This window comes from Oncorhynchus kisutch, linkage group LG8 (assembly GCF_002021735.2).
Source record: "Oncorhynchus kisutch isolate 150728-3 linkage group LG8, Okis_V2, whole genome shotgun sequence".
Classification (NCBI taxonomy): Eukaryota; Metazoa; Chordata; class Actinopteri; order Salmoniformes; family Salmonidae; genus Oncorhynchus; species Oncorhynchus kisutch.
In genome coordinates, this window is record NC_034181.2 from 35829894 (window position 1) to 35857554 (window position 27661).

Consider the following 27661-nt stretch of genomic DNA (forward strand, 5'->3'; position numbering starts at 1 on the left):
TGTGCATGAACACCAAAACTGTAAGTAAGACCACATCTTGTATGGATAAACAGTTAATTGGATAATCACAGCTGATTGACATGGCACAGAATTGCAAACATTGTTAATCTCCAATCAACATTAAAGAACCCCAAACTGAGTACCTGTCTCTCTAACCATCTCTCTAGTCTTATAGGAGTACAATCTCCATAACTTCACCTACTCAATCAGTGTTTAACTTCCAGAGGCATCACCCTCTGATTCACAACTTGTAGAAACATTTGAAGAATTATCAATGGAAACAGGATGCACCTGAGATACATTTCGAATCTCATAGCAAAGGGTCTGAATACTTATGTAAATAAGGTATTTCTGTTTTTTGTTTTTTTAAATAAATTTGCAAACTTTCATAAAAACCTGTTTTCGCTTTGTCATTATGGGGTATTGTGCGTTGATTGATGAGGGAATTAAAAAAAATCAATTTTAGAATAAGGCTGTAACGTAACACAATTTGAAAAAAGGGAATGGTGTCTGAATACTTTCCGAATGCATTGTATATGCCCATATATGCATATATACTGTATATATCCAAACATACACTATATATACAAAAGTATATGGACACCCCTTCAAATTAGTGGATTCAGTTAAATCAAATCAAATTGTATTTGTCACATACACATGGTTAGCAGATGTTAATGCGAGTGTAGTGAAATGCTTGTGCTTCTAGTTCCAACCATGCCGTAATATCTAACAAGTAATCGAACAATTTCACAACAACTACATTATACACACAAGTGTAAAGGAATGAGTAAGAATATGTACATATGAATATATGGATGAGCGATGGCCAAACGACATAGGCAAGATGCAGTAGATAGTACAGTATATACATATGAGATGAGTGATGTAGGGTATTTCAACATTATATAAAGTGGCATTGTTTAAAGTGGCTAGTGATACATATATTACATCACATTTTTAATTAGTTATTTCAGCCACAACCGTTGCTGACAGGCCCATTACTGAAGAGCTCAGTGACTTTCAACGTGGCACCGTCATAGGATGCCACATTTCCAACTAGTTATAGTTCGTCAAATTTCTGCCCTAGAAGAACTGCCACGGTCAACTGTAAGTGATGTTATTGTGAAGTGGAAACATCAAGGAGCAACAACAGCTCAGCCACAAAGTTGTAGGCCACACTAGATCAGAGAACGAGACCGCCGATTGCTGTAGCCCGTAAAGCTTAAAAATCTTCTGTCCTCGGTTGCATCAATTACTACCCAGTGACAAACAGCCTCTGGAAGCAAAGTCAGCATAATAACTGTTGGTCGAGTGCTTCATGAAATGGGTTTCCATGTCTGAGCAGCCGCACACAAGCCTAAGATCACCAAGCGCAATGCCAAGCGTCGACTGGAGTGGTGTAAAGCTTGCCACCATTGGACTCTGGAGCAGTGGAAATTGGCAACAGTCTTTTGCTCATTTATCAGCAAAGATAAAATAACAATAATTCCATACAGGCAGATGTTATTACCCCGCCTGGTTTCTCATCCCTACTTCCTGGTCACCTGTGCGCCAATATATATGTGACCTGTGACCGATGACCCAACACATAGTGCCCTCTAGTGTACAAATTTTGTGGAATACACAAATGGACAACAACCACAAAAGTAGGCTGAAATGGCTTCTACAGTATTAATGGTATAGACTTTATACCAGAGAAGGCTGTTGGGAGGGGCTATAGTAGGATGGGCTCATTGTAATGGCTGGAATGGAATCAACTGAACAGAGTCAGACATGTGTTTGGTGTGCCTGGTACCATTCCAAAGATTCCATTCCAGCTATTACAATGAACCAGGCCTCCCAGAGCTCGTCCCACCAGCCCCCTCTGCTTTATAGCATTGGCACAATGACAACCTGCAAGATAAGGTTACATACAAAAGCATCATATTGTAAGTTATCTCACATTGCAACTTATTCTGATGATTAAAGGCCAGGGGGGAAAAGATATAGATCAAGCCCATTTTAATGGCTGTTTGAGCGAGTTTGTTGTTTTTGGGGTAGGCTTTCTTTGCTCTGTTGATAGCTCAAGAGCTGACTTTGGTGTTTAACAATGGGAGGTCCCCCTCCCTCTGATGCTGAAGGCCAGTGGGCATGATCCAAAAAGCATATTTCCTAGAAAGCTTCACTTCCTTGCCAAGAATATCATTGTGTTTATTGATCATTCTTATCAATGCACAGCCTGTCCAGAAACAACATACAGAGACTTAAATATTCAGCGCCATGCCCTTCATCTTTTAAGCAGAAAAGTGTGCTTGTATGTGTGTGAATGCTTGTGTATGCACACGTGCATGGATTTACATGTATATGTGTGTGTGTGTGACCGAGCAAGAGAGAGAAAAAATGAGAGTGTGTGTGTATCACATTCAAACCATATCCAAGGATACTGACTAACAGATGCAGTTCCAATTATGGATGTGATAATGATGTTTGCTCATTCAATGATGATGAGGGGATGATGTTTCAGCTTCAGCGTAGTAGACCATTGGGAGAATTATCCACACATCCAAGAAAGTCATAAGCATATTGGGGGTTATGGGCATGCTGACAAATTACTATTCACATGCATTTAGGTCAGGGGTTCATCCAGTGAGGTTTCAGGTTAAAATAGTCTACCAAAGTAAAATATAATATAATAACATGATGGTGTATTATTTATTCTGTGGGTCTATGCAACACTACAAAAGAGTGACAGGACAGGTGCATCTCACATACTGCATGTTTCCCAGGTAACTGTAGCTGTTTTTCCAGCATTATCATCCTCTCAGATTCATGACCTTAACATCTCTTCTCGTGCATGTTCAGGATATATTCTCTTTTCTTCTGCACCAGCATCCAGCATTTTGATAACGATATTATCCACAGTGATGCTCGTGCATCAAATCTGCGTGTATGTTTATCCTTGTGGAAATGTGGTGAGCACCAGCACCACCTTGAGATGACATGTACTGTAGTAGGACAACAGTTACTGTACTCGTCTATTCAGCTATTAGTCTAAACTACACAGTAAATTGCAGCATTCGTGCATTTAATTTCTATCTTAATTCCCCCAAAATAGTCATACAAGTGAAGTTAAATAAATAAATAAAAAATACAAATGACGGGTCATATAATGCCTGATCCTATCATTTTGCTTTGGTGTACATAGCAGCATCACGCAGTGATTTATTCTGTCCATTTATCTTATGTTAGGAAATGATTTACAGCTGTGCACTGAGACTGGCAAAAAAAGAACAACTGGCCTACGGATGTCAAATATCTATTTTCTGCCTTCTGTCCGGATCTTAGGTAGCAGCCAGACATTTTTTTTTACAGAATGCCCGACCTTAAGCTTCTAAAACATTGATGCTCTCGAACACCCCAACAAATCGCAAATCGATACTATGTTCTTGAACAGGTCCCTACGCACTGCATTGTGGGAATTTATGTAAAATCAAGATGGCAGCTTCCTGCGCGAGAACTGTGGGTAAGATCGGCTGGCACATTTTGGAGTCTCCAGCATGTCTTGCAGGGAATGTTGCCTCTCTGGTTCCAAGGGTCTCGCTGCATAGATCAAGCAGGGCACACGGAACGGGCGGTTCAGGATTCTGATCCAAACTGCCCTTCACCCCTCTGCGCGGAGGCGGTGTCCTGGGGAGTGCGTTCCTGCTTGGAGGGGGACTTAGCTTGTATAACACAATACAGTTGTCTGTCCAACATCACCTTGCTGAAGAAGAAGATGCCAAGGTAATAGGCAATAATATTAGCTATGAAATGTATTTTCATTGATGTCCATATAGTCTACCTGAAGCAAAGCATGTCAGGTGGATTGTCTCAGCTGACAACCTGTCTGTGGTTTGCCTAATAAATCAGATGGAACGCATCGCCACATTCGGCACTACTGGCTGGTGTACTTTTGCCATGTAGTTTGCCCAATGTTACATCCACGTTCAACCAAATTTGGTCTTTTAAAATATTTTTGCAGTTCATAAAATGTTTTTGACTTGTATGTCTTCCACAGGATTCTGATGGTGGCCTGAAGTTGACCCTGTACCAGTACAAGACCTGCCCGTTCTGCAGTAAAGTTCAAGCTTTTCTGGACTACCATCGGCTTCCATATGAGATTGTGGAGGTCAACCCTGTCATGAGGAAGGAAATCAAGTGGTCAATTTACAGAAAAATGCCAATCCTAATGGTGAACAATGATGTGGTAAGGGGGGACAGAGTCACTCTGCATGGCTTGGTATTAGCTAGCAGATCCGACCCGCTTATTTACAGCTGCACTAGGGTCAGACAGGCTTCCTGTATATATTTGGCTTGGAAAACGTACCTCATTCCAGGGATAAGAAGTGCGTTCTCCGAATAGTCCCATTAACCTAACTGTTACAAAGAGAAGATTGGACGACTGCTAGTTTTTTAGCAGTTGCTCAGTCTTCTGTGTAACAGTGGGGATAATGGGACAATTCGGAGTACATATCTCGCACCGGCTCTACAGTGTCTTAATCTACACAGGAAGCCTGTCCGACCATAGTGCACCTGTAAGCAAGTGGGTCGGATCTGATGGCTAGGCTTGGTATTAGTTACAGGTGTCTATGGGATGATGGAAAACTTGTCATGTGATGGCTCTCCTTCTGTGCTCTTGACCTATCAGCAACTGAACGATTCCTCAGTAATAATCAGCGCTTTGAAGACACAGTTGGTGAGCAAGTAAATAGCTACCTCCTGAGAAGTGTTCTAGTTTTTTTTTTTTACATAAAGTGGTCCTTCTTGATCATGATAACTAAGCATTCTGAATTCTCTCTCTTCCTCCAGAGATCAAACCATCTCAGAGATTCTGCGCTGTTACCCAGAGATGAAAGCGGTCAATGAGAAGGGGAAGGAGGTGACAGAGTTCAACAACAAGTAATGGTGAATGAAGCTGAAGGTCAGATGATGTACAAAGAGAAAGACTCCAGAAAGTAGGTGAACACAGGCCAAGATGGACCAATTACGCACCCTGGTGGAGGCTGCTGACAAGGAGAAGGTTGAGCTGCTCAATCAGCTGGAGGAGGAGAAGAGGTGAGGCTTCAGAGGGGTGTGGGTGGATGCCAAATTACTGCTGCCCATAATGACAATTCTCAATGTTATTAATGAAAATGAATGTATTTGTCCAAACCTCTCTAAAGACCTACTGTGCATCACTACTCTTGATAGATTCTGTCAAGCATCATCTAGGCTTAAATGTCCCTTTCTCTTCACTGTCCATCTTCAGAGAGGAGATCAAATGGCATAAGTGGGCAGATGATTGGCTGGTTCACCTGATCTCGCCCAACGTGTACCGGTCCACTGGAGAGGCCCTGGCCTCCTTTGACTATATTGTCCGTGAGGGCAAGTTTGGCACTTCTTTGCAAAGTATGTTGGAGCAGCTGCTATGTTCGTCATCTCAAAAAGATTGAAAAGTATGTTGGTGACAAAACATTTTGTGTGGTTGTCTGATACAGTGGGGCAAAAAAGTAATTTGTCAGCCTCCAATTGTGAAAGTTCTCCCACTTAAAAAGATGAGGCCTGTAATTCAACACTTCAACTATGATAGACAAAATTAGAAAAAAAATCCGGAGAATCACATTGTAGGATTTATTTTGTATTTTTTTAACCCCGTTTTCTCCCCAATTTCATGGTATCCAATTGCTTTTAGTAGCTACTAGCTTGTCTCATCGCTACAACTCCCATACGGGCTCGGGAGAGACGAAGGTTGAAAGTCATGCGTCCTCTGATACACAACCCAACCAAGCCGCACTGCTTCTTTAACACAGCGCACATCCAACCCGGAAGCCAGCCGCACCAATGTGTCGGAGGAAACACTGTGCACCTGGCAACCTTGGTTAGCGCGCACTGCGCTCGGCCCGCCACAGGAGTCGCTGGCGCTGCAGTACAGCGCCTTTAACCACTGCGCCAGGTGGAAATAAGTATTTGGTCAATAACAAAAGTTTCTCAATACTTTGTTATACATGGACTTTTAACTCCCTCCAAAGATTTTCTATGGTGCCTCCACTCTAGGACCTTGAAATCCTTCTTACGAAGCCACTCCTTCGTTGCCCGGGCGGTGTGTTTGGGATCATTGTCATGCTGAAAGACCCAGCCACGTTTCATCTTCAATGCCCTTGCTGATGGTAGGCTTTGTTAATTTGGTCCCAGCTCTCTGCAGGTCATTCACTAGGTCCCACCGTGTGGTTCTGGGATTTTTGTTCACTGTTCTTGTGATCATTTTGACCCCAAGGGGTGAGATCTTGCATGGAGCCCCAGATCGAGGGAGATTATCAGTGGTCTTGTATGTCTTCCATTTCCTAATAATTGCTCCCACAGTTGATTTCTTCAAACCAAGCTGCTTACCTATTGCAGATTCAGTCTTCCCAGCCTGGTGCAGGTCTACAATTTTGTTTCTGGTGTCCTTTGACAGCTCTTTGGTCTTGGCCATAGTGGAGTTTGGAGTGTGACTGAGGTTGTGGACAGGTGTCTTTTATACTGATAAGTTCAAACAGGTGCCATTAATACAGGTAATGAGTGGAGGACAGAGGAGCCTCTTAAAGAAGAAGTTACAGGTCTGAGAGCCAGAAATCTTGCTTGTTTGTAGGTGACCAAATACTTATTTTCCACCATAATTTGAAAATAAATTCATTAAAAATCTTACAATGTGATTTTCTGGATTTTTTTCCTTCTCATTTTGTCTGTCATAGTTGAAGTGTACTTATGATGAAAATTACAGGCCTCATCTTTTTAAGTGGGAGAACTTGCACAATTGGTGGCTGACTAAATACTTTTTTGCCCCACTGTATATAACTAGCCAATAATGCTTAGTGATGAGCTCTGTTTAAATTGAATGCCTCTATCCTGCAGACACAACTTGCAGGATGATGTGAGACAGGATCTGTACAAGGCAGTCAATGAGTGGGTGGCGGGTGGAGACCAGCCCAATCTGGCTGACCTGGTAAGAGCATCACCATCTGTCATGTGAAGCATTCTTAGAACTTGTATTGTCTACTTTGTCTAAGATGCAGATTTCCTGATGAGACTATTTGTTTACAATAGCCAGTGTGTGTTTTGCTGATTGTCCTTGACTCTCCTCTCTGCGGGCAGTGTATGGGGTCCTGAGAGTGATGGAGGGTCCTGAGGCCTGGAATGACATGATGGAGAACACCAAGGTGAAGAGCTGGTACAGACGCATGGAGAAAGCTACAGAAAGCCATGAAGACCACAACTGATCCTGCTCAAAACATTGACCAAAGCTAGGAGACTTGAATTCAATAGCACTTCCAGCCCTAAGACTAAATCTATAGATGTCATGAGATGGGAAAAGGGATTGCGTTAAGTAAAGACTGCATGATAGGCAGAAAAATGCAATAACATTTTGTCCTAAGGACCTTCTCCACCTGCTGCAATTGACAGAAATCTACTTCCAACCTTGATATATTGTCTGTGAAAATGCACCCAATAATTTGTTTTGCTTTGGAAAAAAACAGGCAGCAAGTAGCTGTTTATACTTGTTTACCATCTACCTGGTGTCCCCCAGTGTCAAAGCTGCAGATTTGAACAATGTGTATGACATGGGTAAAACCAAATTGGCCGTTTTAAATTTACATTACCCCCAGTCTTAGCATTTTGGGTTCCATTTTTTTGCCAGTTTTATTTTAACGAGCTAACATGACATTTGATGACTCCATGAAATTTTCCCTCTAGGTTTGATCTTCCATAAGTTATGAAAGTAGGAAATAGACTTGTAATGCTTTGATGGAAAGTATACTCAATCTTATTATGGCTACCTGTTTCAGGATGTTAACTTCCTGACTGCTTATTCTACCTCAGATGGTTGTTTGAGGGTTCCAGTCATGAGCAGAAAATGTATTCTCAATTATGCAGGATATAGCTGGGTGTTAAGTGAAATGGGTTTAATAATTTGGGAGCTACCATTGGACAAACTTGTTATGTATTAACCAGTCTAATGTGCATACATATTTTTAAAAAGTGTTTTAATTACGTAACACCGTACATTGTTATTTTACAAGTTACACCTGTATTATTCATTTCACTTTAAGACTGCATTTAGACATGCATCCCAATTATGATCTGTGATTGAGCTGCCTGTGAACGCAGCCTCAACAGTTTGGTACAAGCTCAGCACTAACAGAGTGGTAAATGCAAACCTCACACTATAAAAACAGCTAATTACATGTCAATGTACAAATTATAAACATATGTTGGTGGATTCCATTCCATTAGGACGACCCTGACAAAATGACTTGAATAGGGGACGTCATGATTGAGTACTCAGATCTAAAAGCAGTCGACAAAAAATAAATACAAATAGAAACAAAAAAAAGGGAAAGAAATCCCTCAGTTTAAAATAAGTAATACCATATGAATTTGGTAAAGCAAACTAATCACATTACAGTGAATCGGGGAAAAAGCCTTGAACTGTACAGCAAGAAGCTACATAACTACTCTAATAGTATAATGTTCTCAACAAAGGTAAGGAGAAAAAACAACAGATGACTATGCAGTAGGATTAGCACGAAGATTGGATAAAATGGTTCATGTTGCAGTCATGATACAAGCCAGTTATAATTTGGTTTTAGCCAACTATACCAAGTATACATACTATTAAGCAAATTGATCAGGATATAGTGTATCATTGCAAACATAACTTCCACATCAAGACTGAGCTTCTCTACCTAGTGCATTCTATGAGTTGTGGACTGAGGTGATGCAGCCTTGAATCCAACTGATGCATCATGTCCAAAACCTTCTTTCCCATCCCCCACTCAGGATCTCCAGAAGTGGGAGCTCAGCTGGCCTTTGGGGGGAGGGATCTGCCTGCTTCTTAATGAACTCTGATAGGGAGACAAAAGAAGACACAGGATCATTTTTGACCAATTTTAAGAGTTCAGTAGGTTTTAAAGACAGTGCATCAGTGTCAGTTAAACAACGGTGCCTATGATACTGTGCTATACTTGGCCTTGCAGCACACTCACCTCCAGGAACTGCTTGAGCCTCGTGACTGAGCCCGCCTGGCCTTGGCTGGTGACAGCTTCAATCCTAAGAAAGGACAAATGACAACATGAAGTCTGAGCATTGACAGAGCGGCCAAGGTAGAGTGTACCACAAAGTTACAGCAGACTATTTTTTTCTGATGTAAAACTGAACTGCTGAGAGTGGCGATTGTACCTTGGCAAGTATTCCTCTTGGATGAGCAGAATGAGCTTCCAAAACTGAACCTGATACTGCTTCATCAGGGCGTTGCCACAGACCTAAGGGAAGACCGAGAACAGGGGACGTCAGTGACCTGCATAAAATGTCTAGTCCAGAGACCGTCCTTGGAGACAGGTGTCAGAGAGATGACTCATCACCTCTAGGAAGTCAAAAAGGAGTGTTGCCGTGACGTCTGCCAGGGGCTCCATGTTCAGCATCTGAGCCAGCCAGCGCCAGCCGTTGTTCAGCCCATGTGGGTCAGGCTGGACACAATGATAATAAAAGGTCAGCCTAATAACAGTATACAATTGGGGGGGGGGTCAGTGAAGTGCTTTGACATAGTGATATTAGCATTCGTTATGTAAACAATGTAGGATTGTCGATACCCCTTGCTTGGAGCCATAAGGCCATCTGAGCTGTATCATAGCAGCATAGAGGCGGATCATTCCTGACATCCTCTTCAAAAAGCTGTCCTGAGCTTCCACCCCTCCATCTTCCACACGGTAGCCTAAGATTCTGGTGGGACACAGAACACTTCAGCCAGAGCAACTAACCTCATTTGTTTAGATTGTGGAAGCAACGCACTTGAAATGCAGCATTGGTGTTTTCAACCCAAAGTCATGGAATTACATCAATTTCTGTTTCATTACAGTTCGTTCCAGATGCATTGCAAAACAGTGTGATGCCTCACTGACTTCTGATATTCCTCTACAGATGTGCCATCCTTCATAGGTGGGTAGTGGGGCACGGCGTATGGGCATTTCTTATGAAGGTGGGCGAGGATGAAGTCTCCGACTTTGGGGTGAAGCTCCCACACCCCAGAGGCCACCACAGCGATGGGGAAGGCTGCCTCGTGGTGGGACGCCACCTCCTCCTCTCCTTGTTTCTAGAGAAACACATTGACAAGGAAGCATTTAAGAGCTCTATGAAAAAACACTCCACAGTCTTTTATTTGTATGACTATGGGAGTATAAAACGTAACAGAAAAGTTAGGCAATTAGGAAGAAGTATAGAATTGTAAAGAGATAATACAGACCAATAGTGCTGTGTCTCCAGCAGTTCAAGCCAAGGTCATGTGAACTCACCACAAACTTCTCGGCCAGTTTGTGGCTGACAAAGTCCAGGCCGTTGGGATGCTGGGAGGTGGAGACAGACTTCCCTCCGGATACCACTGATCTCCCAGACAACAGCTTGTCAATCTTGTCAAATATTTCCCTGAGCTTGGAACCTGGGTATTTGACAAACATGGCGCAGACAATTTCAATCTCACGATTATTATAGCAATGTTCACCTTCTTTCACTTTCCCATAGATAAAATGATTGTCATTATAAGCCTCTGAGCCCTCTCCATAACCCAGACGCACCTGAGATACTGGAGATCTGGCTGACAGGGATTGTGGCTGCCTTCTGGAGCTCCATTCTTAGTTTCTTTGTCTGAAAAACAAATGTAAAAGGTAATAGGAACAAAAGGGTAATGTTGCCATTTGTTTGTAATTTAGCTTTTAATGTGAAGGTGTATCATAATAATGGGAACTGCATTTTCCTATAATGGCACAGTTCATTCCTCACCCATGCACAGTTTCAACCAACCTGAATATCCTTGGTGTTGTTCAAGCCTTCAAAAGACTGTGCACACTGGTTAGCGGAGTCCTGCAGCTCTTGGTACCACTTCAGGGTGCTCTGCTCAGCTTTGGTCTGCAGGCCTTTGGAAAGAAAAGTGCTTTTTAAACCCCTTGTTCACTGCCTAACCTTTCACTCATTCGTACATACCCTATGTAACCAAACAAAGACAATCCTTTCATCCATCCATTTATCCTCCCTCTCCTTACCCTTTTTCCGTGCCTTCTCTTTGGCTGACAGAGCTGCACTCTTCTTCTGCTCTTCCTGCTGGGCCTGCAGCATTGCCATCTTCCTGCGTTCCTCCTCCTCCTCCTGCTCCTTCTTCCTCTTCTCCTGGGCCTGGGCAGCCACCTCTTGCATCACCCGGATCAGTGACCTCATCTCATGCAGTGCCCGCTCTGCCACCGTCATGTCCTCCACACTGGGGAACTCCCCCTACACAATCACAATCACAACGACTTACCCATATTGAACAGAAAAAGGACATAAACAGGATGAAAACAGTAGATATTATTCCCCACTCCCCCATAGCATGGGTCTACTTCGACAAAGACAATCATAGATGAGGGATAAAGAGAATCACACTGACCTCCGCTGTCATGCGCACCACCTCTGACACCTGGGAGCATAGCTGGTTGGCACGGGTGCTATAGGATGTGAGATCAGGGGAGGGGCCTGACTGGGTGGGTGCGGCCGGCTCCAGGAGCTGATTGAGTTGAAGTATCTCTTCCTGGATGGCATTGAGAGCACGCAGTCTCTCCCTACCCTCCACCTGTCTCTGCCTCTCAAATTCCACCTCCCGCAAACGCTGTTGCTCCGCTTCCCGCAGGCGCAGGTTCAGGATCTGTGAGAGGCGGAGGAGGTTTTTAAACCTGTATCTAAATACAACTGTTTTGCATTTTGCTTTCTGAAATTCCAATGGTTAAACTTTCAATACCTTTATTCTGTTCTTGTGCTCTTCTTTCAACTTTTCTTGGCGCCCAATGCTTTCTTGTGTTCTTTTAAACAAGAGAAAGACAAGCAGCAAATGAAGATTCTTGACATTTAACACATTTTCAATTCTGTCACAGGGACAGCAGCATATTGGTGGGTGAAAAGGAGACGATTATGCTTTAGAGATAAAAACTAGCAGGGCGTACTCTCTCTCCATCATGTCCATTATACTCTGGTACTCCTGTCTCTGCTTCAGCTCCATTAACTCCTCAAAGCGTTTGAGCTGCTCCGACTCACGACTCGCAACTGAGGCCACCAGCTTCTCCTGCAGCTCCTGCCTCAGACTCAGCTCCATCTGCACCAGGACATTCAAGAGTCTAGATTAGGTATGAAATGCTAGCTTAACATAATGCCATATATACAGTACCAGTCAAAAGTTTGGACGCACCTACTCATTCAAGGATTTTTCTTTATTTGTACTATTTTCTACATTGTATAATAATAGTCAAGACATCAAAACTATGAAATAATACATATGGAATCATGTAATCAAAAACAGTGTTAAACATGTGGGAACTCTTCAAAGTAGCCACCCTTTGCTTTGATGACAGCTTTGCACACTCTTGGCATTCTCTGAACCAGCTTCACCTGGAATGCTTCAACAGTCTTGAAGTAGTTTGTTGGCTGCCTTTCCTTCACTCTGCATTCCAACTCATCCCAAACCATCTCAATTGGGTTGAGGTCGGGTGATTGTGCAGGCCAGGTCATCCGATACAGCACTCCATCAGTCACCTTCTTGGTCAAATAGCCCTTACACGGCCTGGAGGTGTGTTTTGGGTCATTGTCTTGTTGAAAAACAAATGATTGTCCCATTATGCGCAAACCAGATGGGATGGCGTATCCCTGCAGAATACTGTGGTAACCATGCTGGTTAAGTGTGCCTTGATTTCTAAATAAAATCACCTCCATGCTTCACAATAGGAACCACACATGCAGAGATTATCCCTTCACCTACTCTGCGTCACACAAAGACACAGCGGTTGGAACCAGAATTCTCAAATTTGGACTTATCAGACCAAAGGATATTGCTTGTGTTTCTTGGTCCAAGCAAGTCTCTTCTTCTTATTGGTTCCCTTTAGTAGTGGTTTCTTCGCAGCAATTTGACCATGAAGGCCTGATTCACACAGTCTCCTCTGAACAGTTGATCTTGAGAAGTGTTTGTTACTTGAACTCTGTGAAGCACTTATTTGGGCTGCAATTTCTGAGGCTGGTAACTCTAATGAACATATCCTCTGCAGCAGAGTTAACTCTGGGTCTTCCTTTCTTGTGGCGGTCCTCATGATAGCCAGTTTCATCAGAGTGCTTGATGGTTTTTGCGAGTGCATTTGAAGAAACGTTCTGAAATGTTCCGTATTGACTGACCTTCATGTCTTAAAGTAATGGACTGTCATTTCTCTTTTCTTATTTGAGCCGTTCTTGCCATAATATGGACTTGGTATTTTACCAAATAGGGCTCTCTTCTCTATACCACCCCTACCTTGTCACAACACAACTGATTGGCTCAAATGCATTAAGGAAAGAAAATCCACAAATGGATTTTTAACACAAGGCACACCTGTTAATTGAAATGCATTCCAGGTGACTACCTCATGAAGCTAGTTGAGAGAATGCCAAGTGTGCAAAGCTGTCATCAAGGCAAAGAGTGGCTACATAAACAAATCTAAATAGATTTTAGATTATTCTAACAATTTTTGGATACTACATGATTCCATGTGTGTTATTTCATAGTTTGTGTCTTCACTATTTTCTACAATGTAGAAAATAGTAAAAATAAAGAAAAACCCTGGAAGGAGTAGGTGTATATAAACTTTTGACGGGTACTGTATATATTTTGTTGTTATGGTACACGCCTGTCTGAGTGGACTAATACATTGCGGAGGCCGCGGGGATGGCACACCAGTATCACATTTACCATTCTAATCTACAATGTTGGTTTGGTTACGGTAATTGCTGTTAATGCATTCAATATATTATTATGCCATGTTGATGCATGAACAAAATAACTACGAAAAAAAAGAAAAAATATTTTGCAACCTTAGCTTTGGCACGATGTTTCTCCTCACAAATGCGTATACATCCTTCCATTTGAGTTGCCCTGGGAGACAGCAGTGAGATGGTGGGAGAAGGAATGGGGTTGGTGACTGGACTGAGATTGTTGCTGGCATCTGGGGCACTGTCCTCATCACCAACAATCTGCGGTGGATTGATATGAAGACAAATGTGGTGAGCTCATACGAATGTAAAATAAATAGTGTGCAGAGGGAGTTACATAATGGTATAAACAAAGCGGGAAAGAGACTTGCCTGCTCTGTGTCTTTCTTCAACCTGGGGACCAGTAGTGGAGAAGAGAGGGGAGTGGGCTGAGCATTGGCTGAAGGGAAGGGGCTGGTTGAGGAGACTGGGGCCTCCTCAGACAGGCCTGTGCTTGGGTCAGTGGAAGCAGAGCCCAATGAGCAGGTCTTCTGAAGCGCTCGAGGGCTCATGTTAAGCCTCTTCAAGATGAGCCCAGAGAGTGGGGACAAGCTAGGAGCTTCATTACAACCTGACAAAATATCCTGCAGGGGACGAGAAAGGATCATACCAGTAACGTTAGGCTATATCACATATCTAATCAAATTAAATGCATATTTAAAACGTGTCCAATGTTGGATAGAATACTGAAATCGTAGACATACCATGGTCCAGCTAGGTAGAGGGCTAATAATTATATTGGTGATGTTGTAACTTTGTTTTTGTCAGTTAGCGAATGCAGAACATGCGAAACAACTTTGAACCTTTGAGCTAACGTTATATATGTGAAGCCGTTATCTAGCATGCTAACGTTCATTACCTCCCCCTTTTCGAGCCAGTCTGGGTTGTATTTCAGTCTTCCCTTTGGTGAGTTTTTCAAGGCCTCCAATGTATCCCATCGTAAACTTTCAGCAGGCATTTTGGCGTGTAAATAAACACACGACAAACACTTTAAGAGACAGGTGATTGTTAGGCTAGCTGATGATTGCGGTATAAGTGCCACTGAATGTCAAACTCCGACGTGGTCCATTTCCGGCTCTGATAAATCTATGGTTCCGAGTCGAGGCTGTTTATCCTCAAAGCTACTTTGCCCTCATAATGGGTAAAATCGTAACATGTTGTGAACAATGTTCATCTAAATACTGTGTGTAAAAGCTGGATAACTATCTAGATTTTTTTCCTTCATTTTCTGAGTTTGTTGTTTGTGAAACACACCAGACTGTCCATTCTCATTTTAAGCATTTGTTATTGTTAAACAGTACAGTACATTTCAACTGAATATAAAAAATATAACTCATACAGCTCATACAATATAATTCTAAGAATATTCAATCCGATTGGTGAGTGTGTGTGTGTCGAGAGCTTGATAGGACAGAGCCACCAAACACATTATTATATGAAGCTTTGAGAAACTGAACATAATTCTGCAGGCTGCGGTTTGTGGAGTCAGATTGTTCCAGTCTCTCCTTCAGGTTCCTCAACTGATTCCAGAATATTCATTCCATCTGCAAAGAAAGAAGGACTTCCATATCAATTCAGTTTGACAGAGTTATCATAGTTGTTGTATCATTCCTTATTATGGGGTTTAGATTTTATAGTTTGTATAAATAGTATTCCTGTCCATTGCAATTGTTTGCAAAGTTGTAACAAATATTTTACTAGATATTGGATGTATAATGTATAACACATATAGATAACTCTCTAGAAAACCAGGTCTTTGGGTTAAAATGTCTCACTCACATCCTCTTTGCTTCTGCGTAACTGACTGAGCTCTGTCCTACTGAGTCCCAACTGGCTCTCCAGGTCCAGAGCCCTGGCCTGGCTGAACCTCTTTGAATAAAGCCCGCTGTAGGCTCTGACCCACATAAAAGTTGAAGAAGTCCAACCAAAATTATCAAGTTGACACTTAATAAAGAACATATATATATATTTTTTTTTAACGCTAAATTTAAATCTTGACACTGAAGCATAAACTGAAAGACTGCACAGGTATTTGAGTGATGTTCAGTAGTAAGACAGACCTGTCTCTGTCTGGCCTTGAGGGGCTGCTCCAGCTGCTTGGAGAGGATGCTGTACTCCCGGACCTACTCCTCAAGCTGTTTCTGGGTGCTGTGATTCGTCTCTGAGATCTCCAGCTTTAAGCAGTAGTCCTCTGACTCTAAGCGGGCCCTCTGAACCTGCAGCACAATTGTCACATATCAATTCAAAATCTTAGCTACAGACTGGATAGCATACAGCATTATAGCTGGATTATAACACCTTGATTGAAGTACAGCCGACACTCCGATAGGCTGATCAACTGTACCTTGCTCTTATAGTTTTCCACCTGGCTCTCTAGCTTCTTGACTGAACTCTTCAGCTGCTGCGCTTCAGACTGGGGCTGTGTCAGGTTCTACTCTGCAGCAGACAGGGTGGTCTCAAAAAGAAGATCCACAAATAACCTGACATTCAAAGTTACAGAATGGTTTGTCATCTTCAGTCCTTATCAAGGTTTGATATTCTATAGTTTATTACACTTGATGACTGACAGAGAAACATGTTTACCTTCAGTCTCTGGTTCTCTAGTTTGTTGACGGAGTTGTCAGAGGTGAAGCGGTGCGGCCGGATCAGGAGCCCAACCGTCTCAGCACGGCCTTTCTCCACCACAGTGTGGATCTGTGCAGTCATCTCAGTCACCTGGCTGCACAGACAATAAAACACATAATGCAGTAATCAGACTGGAAGAAATGCCAGCAAAATACACTTATTTCAAGGTTCTGGACAACTTTAAAACTTTAAAAAAATTACAAGGTAATTTTCCAAAGACAAACCATTATGAATCATTCAAATGAAACATGTCTTGAATGCCTCATGGTAGTCACAATTACTGGCTCTCAGCATCTTGCTACAAAACTCAAAAACAAAGGAGATACAACAGGAGGCACAGCAGGAGGCACAAAGGAGATACAGCAGGCCCTGCTGGAGCAGTAGGAGGAGATACACTTCTTGAGAACAGTGATTTCCACTTCAAGCTGCCTCTTTGCAGTCACCTCTTTGGAGTGGTGGCAACACCAGCTCTCAGCTGAAAAAAGAGCCTCTGCCACCATAGTCTCCTGAATGATGGCACACAAATACATAGGGCAGTGTGACACTTGGGCCGCTTGTTAAGTGTGACACTTGGACCACTTGGTAATGTATCTACATGTGTTCCTCCCATATAATATAATTCACAGGATCACACCCAACCCCCTTGTTTCCATCCAAACACCACATGTCAACCCGTGAGAGTAGCCTGAGGACCTGTATGTGTCAGACCTTCTCCAGCAGCTTTGCAGAGAGCTGTCTGGTTGAATCGTCACTGTGCTCTGCTCTCTGCCTCTGTGTCTGGTCTGCCTGCTTCAGACTCTCTTTGTTCTCTTCACTCTGCTGCTTCAGCTCCTCCAACTGGTCCAGCAGGGCCTGTATCTCCTTTGTGCCTCCTGCTGTATCTCCTTTGTTGTTGAGTTTTGCAGCAAGATGCTGAGAGACAGAAAAGCAGAAACCACATTTGAAATATCATCTATGATAATGGATATGCACCACACAGAGTGAAAGGAAAATTCTGTCATGGATACACACCACTTTTTCAGCTTCTTTGTCCGCCAGTCTCTCCAGTAGGCCTTGCCTCTGCTTTGATGTCCTCAATGATTCTGTCTATCAATGAATACAATATTTTTTTTTTAAGAATGCTCAATATATGGGGCATTGAACAGTCAGCCTTGTGCACAAGGAAACAGAATCAATAGAACATATTTTCTGGTACTGTCCATCGGTGGCTCGCTTATGGAGTCAGGTCCAGGAATGGTTGTTATGTCATAATATCAGAGTTCAAATATCATTATACTCTTGGGTGAAACATTTATTTTTAAGACAATATCGGTATACATTTTTACAAATAGGGAGGTTCAGGAACCCCAGTAAGACATCATAGTAAAATGGAGGGATGTATTGCAAAAGGAAATAGCAAAATGGCATTATACTGGGAAAGATGGGTTAATCTGTGGACATCGGTGGGTTGGAGTTAAGATCTGAATGAATGGTGGATTGGCTGTTGTGGGTGAAAATCCAGCACTTGAAGAGAGAGGAGATTCTGAATATTTAATGATTTAACTACATGTACCGTAGATGTGACCGAAATAGCTGTAAGTAGCAGTAAAAGTATTGTTGTCAGTTAGTTTACTCCAATTAGGGTAGGGATGGTAGAGAAGGGGGGAAGTATAAAGGGAAAACATTTCAAATAAGGGATTGGAAATTATGCAAACAATTAAAATGATAGCACCTACAATCTATCTGCAGTATTAAATCATTGTTGTTTTTCCAATCAAAATACAAGACCACAATTCTTATTGTCATTTTCCATTTTCCTGCAAAGACACTGACACCGTGTCAATCTAAGCAAGTCCATGTATTGGGGAGAGTACCTTTTGTTCATGGCACTCCCTGAAGAATTCTCAGAGAGTGCAGCTCACCTTTTTCACACCACCCATAGCCTCATTCAGGGCTGTCAACTGTGTGGCTACTGCCACCCCATCAATCTCTGCTTCTACCAGCTTCCTCAGTGGCATGTCTCTTTCCCCATGTAGAGTCCCCGACTCAGCCCTGTATGAAATGGAAAGATTAAAACCAAGCTAGTCCTAAACTGCCTCACACATTTTTACATTGTCTTGTGAATGTTTGTAAACGTATGCATGATGACTAAATGTGCTCATGTCATGATATTACTCCACACCTGTTGTGGCCAGTCTCCCACCTCTTTCTTTGGGAGTGTTGGAGGAAGATGTTATCTCAATTTTCCAAGGACCAGGTCTTTGGTGGAATCCAGCAGATCCTCCTCCTGCTCGTCGATGACATGCTGGCATGCACTCAGATACTCAGACTGGTGCGCCAGTAGACAGTATGAAGGCCCCTGAGAGTCATGAAAATCAATATTGGTAGTATATCTAATGATATCGTGCGTGATATATCTTTGGGAATAGTGAGCAATAATGTATGTTAATAAATGTGAAATATAAGCTATGTTCATTGCACTGGATGAAAATGTATCTGTGAGGAGCAAATCATTTACTTGCAGGACCTCCCACTTGTGTCATCTGAGTGGAGGTTCTTCCTGGGTCCAGCATCCAGGGGACCATGGCACAGAGGTGCCCAATATCCCCTTTGATGTTGTACACCTCTTTGATTGGCAGTCATGGCTTAACTGTTATAGGCCCACTTTATTTCAAAGGTTGAATCAGTGTTTATAACTCTGACTAAACTTTTACTAACCTGTGGCGTCTTTTCAGTGCAGCTCTTCTCTTCAGGTGTACACGCGTTTTCAACCAATAACTTAATCTAGAGTTGGAGCACACGATACAACATAATTTGCACTAGTAGGGCAACTAGCTGCTAGAAAGTCACAAGACAACCTGAGATAAGAACAGTACCCGGGAGCATGATCACTCCATGCATGTCCAGCAAGCTAAATCTCACAGATGTTCTTTATTCATAACCGGATTATGAATAAAAACTGGTTTGGCAAAAGTGAGTGATTTGTTTACCTGTTAAATCTCTACCGAAGGGATCGGATCCGGTCATCTCTAAAGATATCGGTCTGGTGATTGGAGAACATTCGTTTGACCCACGTTCTAATTCACGTTGCCATTAGCAACGGGAAATCCTCCGCAACACGTATAATTACCGCAAAATATCTCCTGCCTGTAGACCGCGACAACTCATTCGACCATCCTTGTAAACACGACGTAGTTTTCCAGGCCATGGGGTGCTCAAACGAACCAAATTTGAGGGATACATTTAGAATTTTATATGAATTGGTTGTAAACGTCCTAAGCAAGCACCATTTATTTTCTTAACTGTTTCGTCCGAACTCGCTAGTTCCTGATCTGCATGACTGCACACATATGAAAGAGTAACGGGTATCATTGCATAAATTGGCCAGCAGAGACAACCGTCCGAACGTCGGCTGTAAACACTTGTTTCACTGTATTTGTGTGTGATAATACTCGTCAAAGCCTGTGTTACGGAGGGATTTGGTGACTTGTTCCAGTTAAAGGTTAAATTAAAATAAACTTGTTATGCAGGTCCAGCGGACAATAATTGGCAACTTTATTCACTGTCGACATGCGCCCTCTCACATAATAGTTATAGGGAAACTAAGAGTGCCCGTCGAGCGGTTCGAACCACCTCCGGACTAACAGACATGACTTTCGGCGGAGACATTTCACCTGGTATACTGGACAGCGGTCACACGCACCTTGGTGGGTTGAGAGCTAAATAGGTTTCGGCATGATTTTGATGTGTCTAGTCTCATCCATCAAACGTGTCTGGCAACCAAGTGAGGGTTTTCTAAATTGAAGGCACCAATGCCATACACCTACCTTATGCTGTTTGTTTCGTAACGGCCAAAGCAATTTAAGGAATCGGAGCACACATTTGGGGCTTTGATAACTAAACCGATTGCTAAATCCTTGTACCATCAACACTTCCTGACTCCAATCTTTCAGAAATTGACAACGCCTGCATTCAAAGTTACAAAAGGATACCTGGCTCAGCTGGCCCTATCAATTAACTTTTGCATTTTCATAATACAAAGTGGCACCAACACAGCATGTCGTATTTCTTGTGATTGTATACACTTCTGAAATATAAAAGAAACTGTCAGTAACAATAATATACTGGTCCAGTACCACAAGTACACCATTTTAGCCATAACCGCCAGACATTTAACATCAATGTAGTTTACTGGCTCTAGATAAATCACTACAATTGAATACTATGGTTGGTTAGAAGAGTCACACACATTTGTGTACACATTAAGTTTTATTGTAACAAAACAAGTTGTACACCTTTAAGTTTAAAACAGATGATTATTTCCCCCCAGCGGAAAATAAAACAGTGATTAGATGTAAATTCCATGAGATAACAGGTTGTTTTCCATGAAGCAGTGGGGGGCCCAAATTTACAAGCATTTTTTTAAAGTTTTGTTTTGTTTATTAAAAATGTACTTTCACATCTCATGGATGTCTGTAAAACAATAATAAAAAAAAGATATAGTAATGGTGTCAAAATGCCCACCCACCCCAGCACCCCAAGATATCCCTTTACCCTACCCCAGCATTGACCCCAAACATTACAAGTGATGGGAATAAGCTGGTATTTTCTGTTAACTTTTAACCACATAAGGGGGGTGGCATTATTTGCAGGGATCTACTCGCCAACTGAACAAAATTATAAAAACTATAGAGGGGTCTGCTAGCGCTAGGTCACTGCACCATGGCTTTTATTCATTTAGCACAACCTTTAACTGCAAGAAAATTATATATATATAAATTGCTATTTAATTCTACTCAAGATGGCATGCTGATTCTATTTTTTTGTAAGTTTTTATTTTTCTTCAGATGAATTTGGGAATTGGGGTGGTACATACAATTCAAGGCAGGAATTTGCCATTGGTTTTTAGATGAGACAAAGAAACTTAACATGGCACAGACAGGAGTGAGGCTTCAGAATGAGACGACGAAGCACAAAATAAAAATACAAAATCTTGCTCCCAAATATGGGCGGATAACCAAATTGGGTGAAAATAGGAAAGGGTATTGGTAGAAGTAATTTTTCGGTTTAGTCATCTTCTCCTTCATCATCCTAAACAAAATAAAGGAAAAAAAAAATCAGCAACACCATAATAACAAATCACACTATTCAATATAGCCAATTAAGCAATTATCTAGGGCATACCTCCCCGTCATCTCCGTCATCCTCATCTTCCTCTCCATCATCTTCATCACCCTCCTCATCAATGTCCTCAAGACCTTCCTCGTCATCATCATCTTCACCTTCTGCTTCCTCATCATCCATGTCAGGAACCTGCCAATCAAATTAGCCAACATTTTAACTATACATTCTTCATCTACACAGGAGACTTAATCTCCTGGATGACATCCAAAGAAGGAATAATAAAGTTGCACAATGGACATAAGTCAAAGAGCTGGTAACAAGTCCTATTCAAAATCAAAAGAACATCGATAACAGGGTGTGCTAGGCCTGGGAGACGTGTTGGAAAAAGTATGCAACCGTAATACTTGAGTAAAAGTAAAGATACCTTCATAAAAAAATGACCGGTAAAAGTCACCCAGTAAAATACTACTTGAATAAAAGTCAAAAAGTATTTGTTTTAAATCTACTTAAGTATCAAAAGTAAATGTAATTGCTAAAATATATTTAAGTATGAATCTTTTCAAATTCTATATATTAAAGCAAACAGCACGATTTTGTTGTTTTTAAAATGTACGGATAGCCAGGGGCACAGTCCAACCCTCACACATAATTTACAGAGGCAGTAGGGATTACCAGGCATGTTCTTGATAAGTGCGTATGTAAATTGGACCATTTTTCTGTCCTGTTAAGCATTGGGTGTCAGGGAAAATGTATGGAATAAAAAGTACATTATTTTCTTTAAGAATGTAGTGAAGTAGAAGTTGTCAAAAATATAACTAGTAAAGGAAAGTACAGATACCACAAAAAAACGATGTAAGTAGTACTTTAAAGTATTTTTACACCACTGTTGGAGACTTACCAGGTAGTACTGCAGGGGGTTTGGCCAGATGTCATCCTTGATGACCTCTCCCAGCTCATCTGCCCCAGCATCTGAGTGATCAGTGAACCAGGTGAAGAAGCTCTCTGGCTCTTCATGCTGCCTCTTCTTGCCGGCTTTATTCTGCGTCTGGCTGGAGCGCTTTGTCAGGTCCTTCAGAGACGTCACAGGGGTAACAAACCAACTTAGGTATTTGTTGTGAAATTGTTAGATATTACTTGTTAGATATTGCTGCATTGTTGGAAGTAGAAGCACAAGCATTTCACTACACTCGCAATAACTGCTTAACACATGCATGTGACAAATACAATTTGAATTGAGCTATATATATATATATATATATATACACATATATATATATATATATATATACACATATATATATATACACATATATATACATATATATATACACATAAATACATATATACACATACATACATATATACACATACATACATATATGCATGAAAACCAAAATTATTTATGAACACCGAGGTACAACATTCAGGTTGGGGCTGGGAATTTCAAGGGACTTCATGATACGATATGCATTTTGAAACTACATTTATTGCGAAAAAAATACTGCCATATTATTGCGACTTGATGTTCCAAGCATATTGCTCACTGTATGTCTGCTGAAGAGGGAGCACGAGAAAGTGAGTTTTAATCAGTCAGGCTAATAAGTGACAAAAACATATTGGTTCACTATTTAAAAATATGGAGAACAAGCTAGCGATATGATTAAAAATACCAGAGTAAAAAAAAAGTTTTCCTTTTTCTGCCCAATTGTTAGTAGTTACTGTCTTGTCTCATTGCTACAACTCCCGTACGGGCTCGGGAGAGACGAAGGCCGAGAGTCATGCGTCCTCCAAAACACAACCCAACCAAGCTGCACTGCTTCTTAACATAGCGCGCATCCAACCCGGAAGCCAGTGTGTTGGAGGAAACACTGTACACCTGGCGAATTGGTCAGCGTTCACTGCGTGCAGCCCGCCACAGGAGGCACTAGTGCACGATGAGACAAGGATATCCCTACCGGCCAAACCCTCCCTAACCCGGACGACACTAGGCCAATTGTGCGTCGCCCCATGGACCTCCCGGTTGCGACAGAGCCTGGACTCGAACCCAGAGTCTCTAGTGGCACAACTAGCACTACGATGCAGTGCCTTAAACCACCCGGGAGGCAAAAATACCAGAGTTTTGGCACAAGTACAGTCAGCTAACGCTACCCACAGTCGACTTATACATATAGCTTTCCACTGAAATCAATACTTATGACAAAATGTATATTAACCAAAAAGAATCTTGCTATATGCAACTGCAGAGATATCTCCCCCCCATATTTCAGATACGCAGTGTTAAAAAAGTCTGGTCAACATATTGGTGTAAGTGCCCTACTTGTTTCTGCCAAATGCTGTACTTTTAAAGCAGCAATATGTAAACTTTTGGGCAACCAGACCAATTTCACATAGAAATGCGAGTTATTGATCTGTCACTCATTGAAAGCTAGTCTAAATGTATACCTGCTGAAAATGCAATGTTGGGTTACTGAATATATATTTCTCATCGGTTTAGATGGTACAGGTATTCTCTACACATTGCTTGTGTAGAACTGAAATTATTTAGCAACCAGGAAATATAGCGATTTCCGCATATTGCACCTTTAAAGAATCTCCAATATTTCCATGCATGTGAAAAGAGGTGATATGAAATACCTTTCCTGATTTCCATTTTATTTCTGTTGACTTTGATGATGGGTCTCCACTCTCGTTCAGGTGGAACTCTTTGGAAAGGACTTTGTTTTCAAAGTATGGGTTTTCATCAAAATACTGGAAGACAAAATAAATCATTTTAATTAAGCCAATAAATGGCATATTGATGCCATTAATGCAATATCCTATGAATGCAATATGATGGTAACCTTCACTTACAAAATCTATTCTGTAGCCCGACTTGATATCTTCAAACTCCGTAACCTCCACCCTGGTCAGATAGTGAAGTGCCTCCTCATCTTCCTCACCAAGAAGGGCAGAAACTGTAGGAGGAAACATTTAAACAGTCAGAACGTCTGAGCATTCTAGGTTCCAGTGGTAAAATCCCGTGTCAGCCTCCTAAAGAAACTCACCTTGCGGATGGTTGACGAATGTTGTGACCCAGAAGTTGGGGATTTTGGCGATCAGTTCTGACCTCTTCTGAAAGAATGGCTGACGGAGTTTGTTGTATTTCTGTTCTACCTTCAATATCTCCTCACTCGCCTGCTCATTCAGTCTGTGAAGAAGATTGTACATGTATATCAGGGTTTTTCCTCGATCAAAAGGGGCTACGCTACGGTGGTGTTTTTTGTCCCGAAAGTGATGTATACATGTAATTTTAAGCATTTTACATCAATTTATATTTATAATTAAGTCTGTGATTTGATATTTTATAGAGCAGTCTGACTGAGCAGTGGTAGGCAGCAGCAGGCTCGTAAGCATTCTTTCAAACAGCACTTTACTGCGTTTGCCAGCAGCTCATAGCAATACTTGATGCACAGCGCTGTATATGACTTCAAGCCTATCAACTCCTGAGATTAGGCCGGCAATACTAAAGTGCCTATAAAAACATCCAATAGTCAAATGTATATGAAATACAAAATGGTAGAGAGAAATGGCCGACACGTCATAATTCCTATAACTACAACCTAAAACTTCTTGGGAATATTGAACCACCAGCTTTCATATGTTCTCATGTTCTGAGCAAGGAACTTAATGGTTAGTCTTCTTTTTTCATGGCACATATTGAATTTCTACTTTCTTCTCCAACACAGTTTTTGCATTATTTAAACCAAAGTGAACATGTTTCATTATTTATTGGAGGCTAAATTTATTTTATTGACGTATTATATTAAGTTAAAATAAGTGTTCATTGTTCATTCAGTATTGTTGTAATTGTCATTATTACGTGTCATACTTTTGGTCCTCCAATAATCGGTATCTGCGGTGAAAAATTCTAAAAATCGGCCGACCTCTAATATATACATACACTAAAAAAATGACAGTTCGGGCATAAACTGACCTCGAAAAAAACTTGCTTAGGCTGCCCACCCAAGGGCTTTTTTACAGCAGAAAAAAAAACGTATATCAATCACATTGTCACACAGTTAAACACGAATTTGATTAATACTGACAGATATACACTAACTTGAATGGCTTACCTGTCAATTTCGTTTTGAACTTCATCAATGTGTTCAATAGCTTCCTGTTGCTCTTTTTCTGTAATGAGAAATGCAATAATGTCAGAAAATATTGTAGTGACTCTCGGTGCAGTGCATTGGTGATATACATCAACATTAAATAGTAACTATCAAGTTTCTGCACATTTACCTGCCAATAGTCAAAGATGTAGCTATAGCCAACAACAAAAAAGTTACGAGCTAATGTTCTTGTTTTGAAATTGACCCTGAACTCCCAAGCTTCACTCAGGTCCATGGATGCAAAAGCGTTGCAGGAGTGAGCTGGTAACGATTTGTAGTCTGAATAAAGGGGTGCAAAATGGGCGAAAACATCAATCATAATCAACAAATGATTTTTACCATGCATGACTGAAATGTGTGCGCGTAGTGTTAGCAACACCTCTGCAACTAGCAATTTCAGAGCAGCTTGTAAACGGCGGTTCTTCCTGCTGGCTACAGCGAGGGCCGCGTGGTTTGAATGTGGGAGTCCGCACACTGCACTCTGTGCCTCGATTCCCAAACACTGACTTACAGCTAGCTAACTAACGTTAGCTGCATTGTATCGAAACTATGCACAAGTTATTTGTTTATAACTAACCCTGCATTGTTGAATCAACGCATATAATTCTTCCAATGGCCTACTTCTCGAAAACGACGGCTCACTAACTATAAGTTAAGCTAGTTAGCCATGTTTCAAATATCACATTCGCTGGCTAGCTTTATGGCGGATTAGAACAACAACAAAGTAACAAGGCCACGGTGTTTCATTCAACCTAGAAAACATGAATTCTCAATCAAATTCACTGTCTATTATAACAATGGTTGTACAGTTGCTTTTACAGTACCAAGGACTAGACTTACAAAATAAAATACTGAACAGGATATTCATTGATTAAACAATTAACTAGGTAACGTTAGCTAGCTATGAAATGTTGCTAACGTAGTTAGCTAACATGGCCTCCATCACCGGTCTAACGTAGTAGAACCTAGAACTACGCACTCACGGCAGACAATACAGACTGCACCCAGAACCAGGCAGATTCATATTGAAAAGCACAAGGACAACACATTACTAGTTGTGAACTCATTTGCATTCAAGTTGTACATTTCAATAGAACTAATAAAGAAAGTGAAAATGGCGGTTAACTGGAGGCCGCCATTCCTTACCGGAGGTCTCGTCCGCGCCGTCATAGTTTGAGTTCAGCTCCTTTTTACTCACTTTTGCCGCCGATGCCGACATGTTTTTCGAAGGCTGTGAATAACAGACTTCGGAAAAGAACACTGAATTCGTTTTTTTCTGTCCTCTCCGAACAGGAGATTATTATTTCTACCTAAGATTTCTGTGTACCGTTACAACGTGTGCAGCCCTCCTCTACACAATAAAAAACGAGTAAGTCAGACACCACGAAGCTCAAGGCAAGCCCACTCACGCGCTCCCTTTCATTACGAACGCGCCTCAGCAAATGGAACCAACCGGGCTCCGCCTCTCGAGGACAAGTCTACTTGCTCGATTCTAGTGTTGCTTTCTGATAGGCGAGGTCACACACACACAGGGCTGGCATATACTAAGGGGATTCGATTAATCTGGACAGGGCAGTCGTGTTTTACACCGGGTGAAAGTTGATTGCATTCGTTTTGGAACCAGGCATCTAGTTCAAAGCCCAGGCGAGGTCGGCTCAAAACAAAAGTGACGTAGGGAGTAGGATTCTGTTTTCAAATGCAAAGGTGATTGCTTTTGATAACGCTTTTATCTACTTTCACAATGAAAACTAGTTTGAAAATGCAAACATATGCAATGTAAAATACATGTATGTTTCTGGACGATGCAACAAACCTCCTTGTTGACAACATGACCGAGTGGCGCAGATTACTGTTCGATTTGAGAATGCCGCTCCTCCCCCACCCTTGTTGCCCGTTCATGGCATGGGCCATACACCTCCCGTAGCTCAGCATAATTGAATCCACCCACTAACTTAAAA

General features: G+C 41.6%; 2 protein-coding genes and 1 pseudogene across 2 annotated transcripts; 1 reads left to right on the forward strand and 2 right to left on the reverse strand.

Annotated features, from left to right (window-relative positions):
* The first annotated feature begins 2918 nt into the window (after positions 1-2918).
* Positions 2919-7962, forward strand: LOC109895771 (prostaglandin E synthase 2-like; annotated as a pseudogene).
* A 42-nt stretch (positions 7963-8004) lies between these two features.
* gle1 (GLE1 RNA export mediator) lies at positions 8005-14938 on the reverse strand. Its single transcript, XM_020489741.2, has 16 exons — positions 14684-14938; positions 14157-14408; positions 13888-14046; positions 12000-12148; positions 11798-11858; positions 11450-11704; positions 11070-11295; positions 10831-10943; positions 10605-10674; positions 10326-10468; positions 9936-10126; positions 9627-9756; positions 9399-9503; positions 9217-9299; positions 9024-9087; positions 8005-8882 (listed from the first exon to the last, which is right to left on the reverse strand). The coding sequence occupies exons 1-16, from the start codon at positions 14780-14782 to the stop codon at positions 8814-8816; spliced, it is 2169 nt and encodes a 722-aa protein (XP_020345330.1). The 5' UTR covers positions 14783-14938; the 3' UTR covers positions 8005-8813.
* A 5740-nt stretch (positions 14939-20678) lies between these two features.
* seta (SET nuclear proto-oncogene a) lies at positions 20679-27244 on the reverse strand. The gene is made up of 8 exons (XM_020489740.2): positions 26850-27244; positions 25665-25722; positions 24597-24739; positions 24403-24506; positions 24187-24300; positions 22451-22621; positions 21613-21741; positions 20679-21519 (listed from the first exon to the last, which is right to left on the reverse strand). Exons 1-8 carry the CDS (start codon positions 26920-26922, stop codon positions 21496-21498), a joined length of 816 nt encoding a protein of 271 aa, XP_020345329.1. The 5' UTR covers positions 26923-27244; the 3' UTR covers positions 20679-21495.
* Positions 27245-27661: the final 417 nt, after the last annotated feature.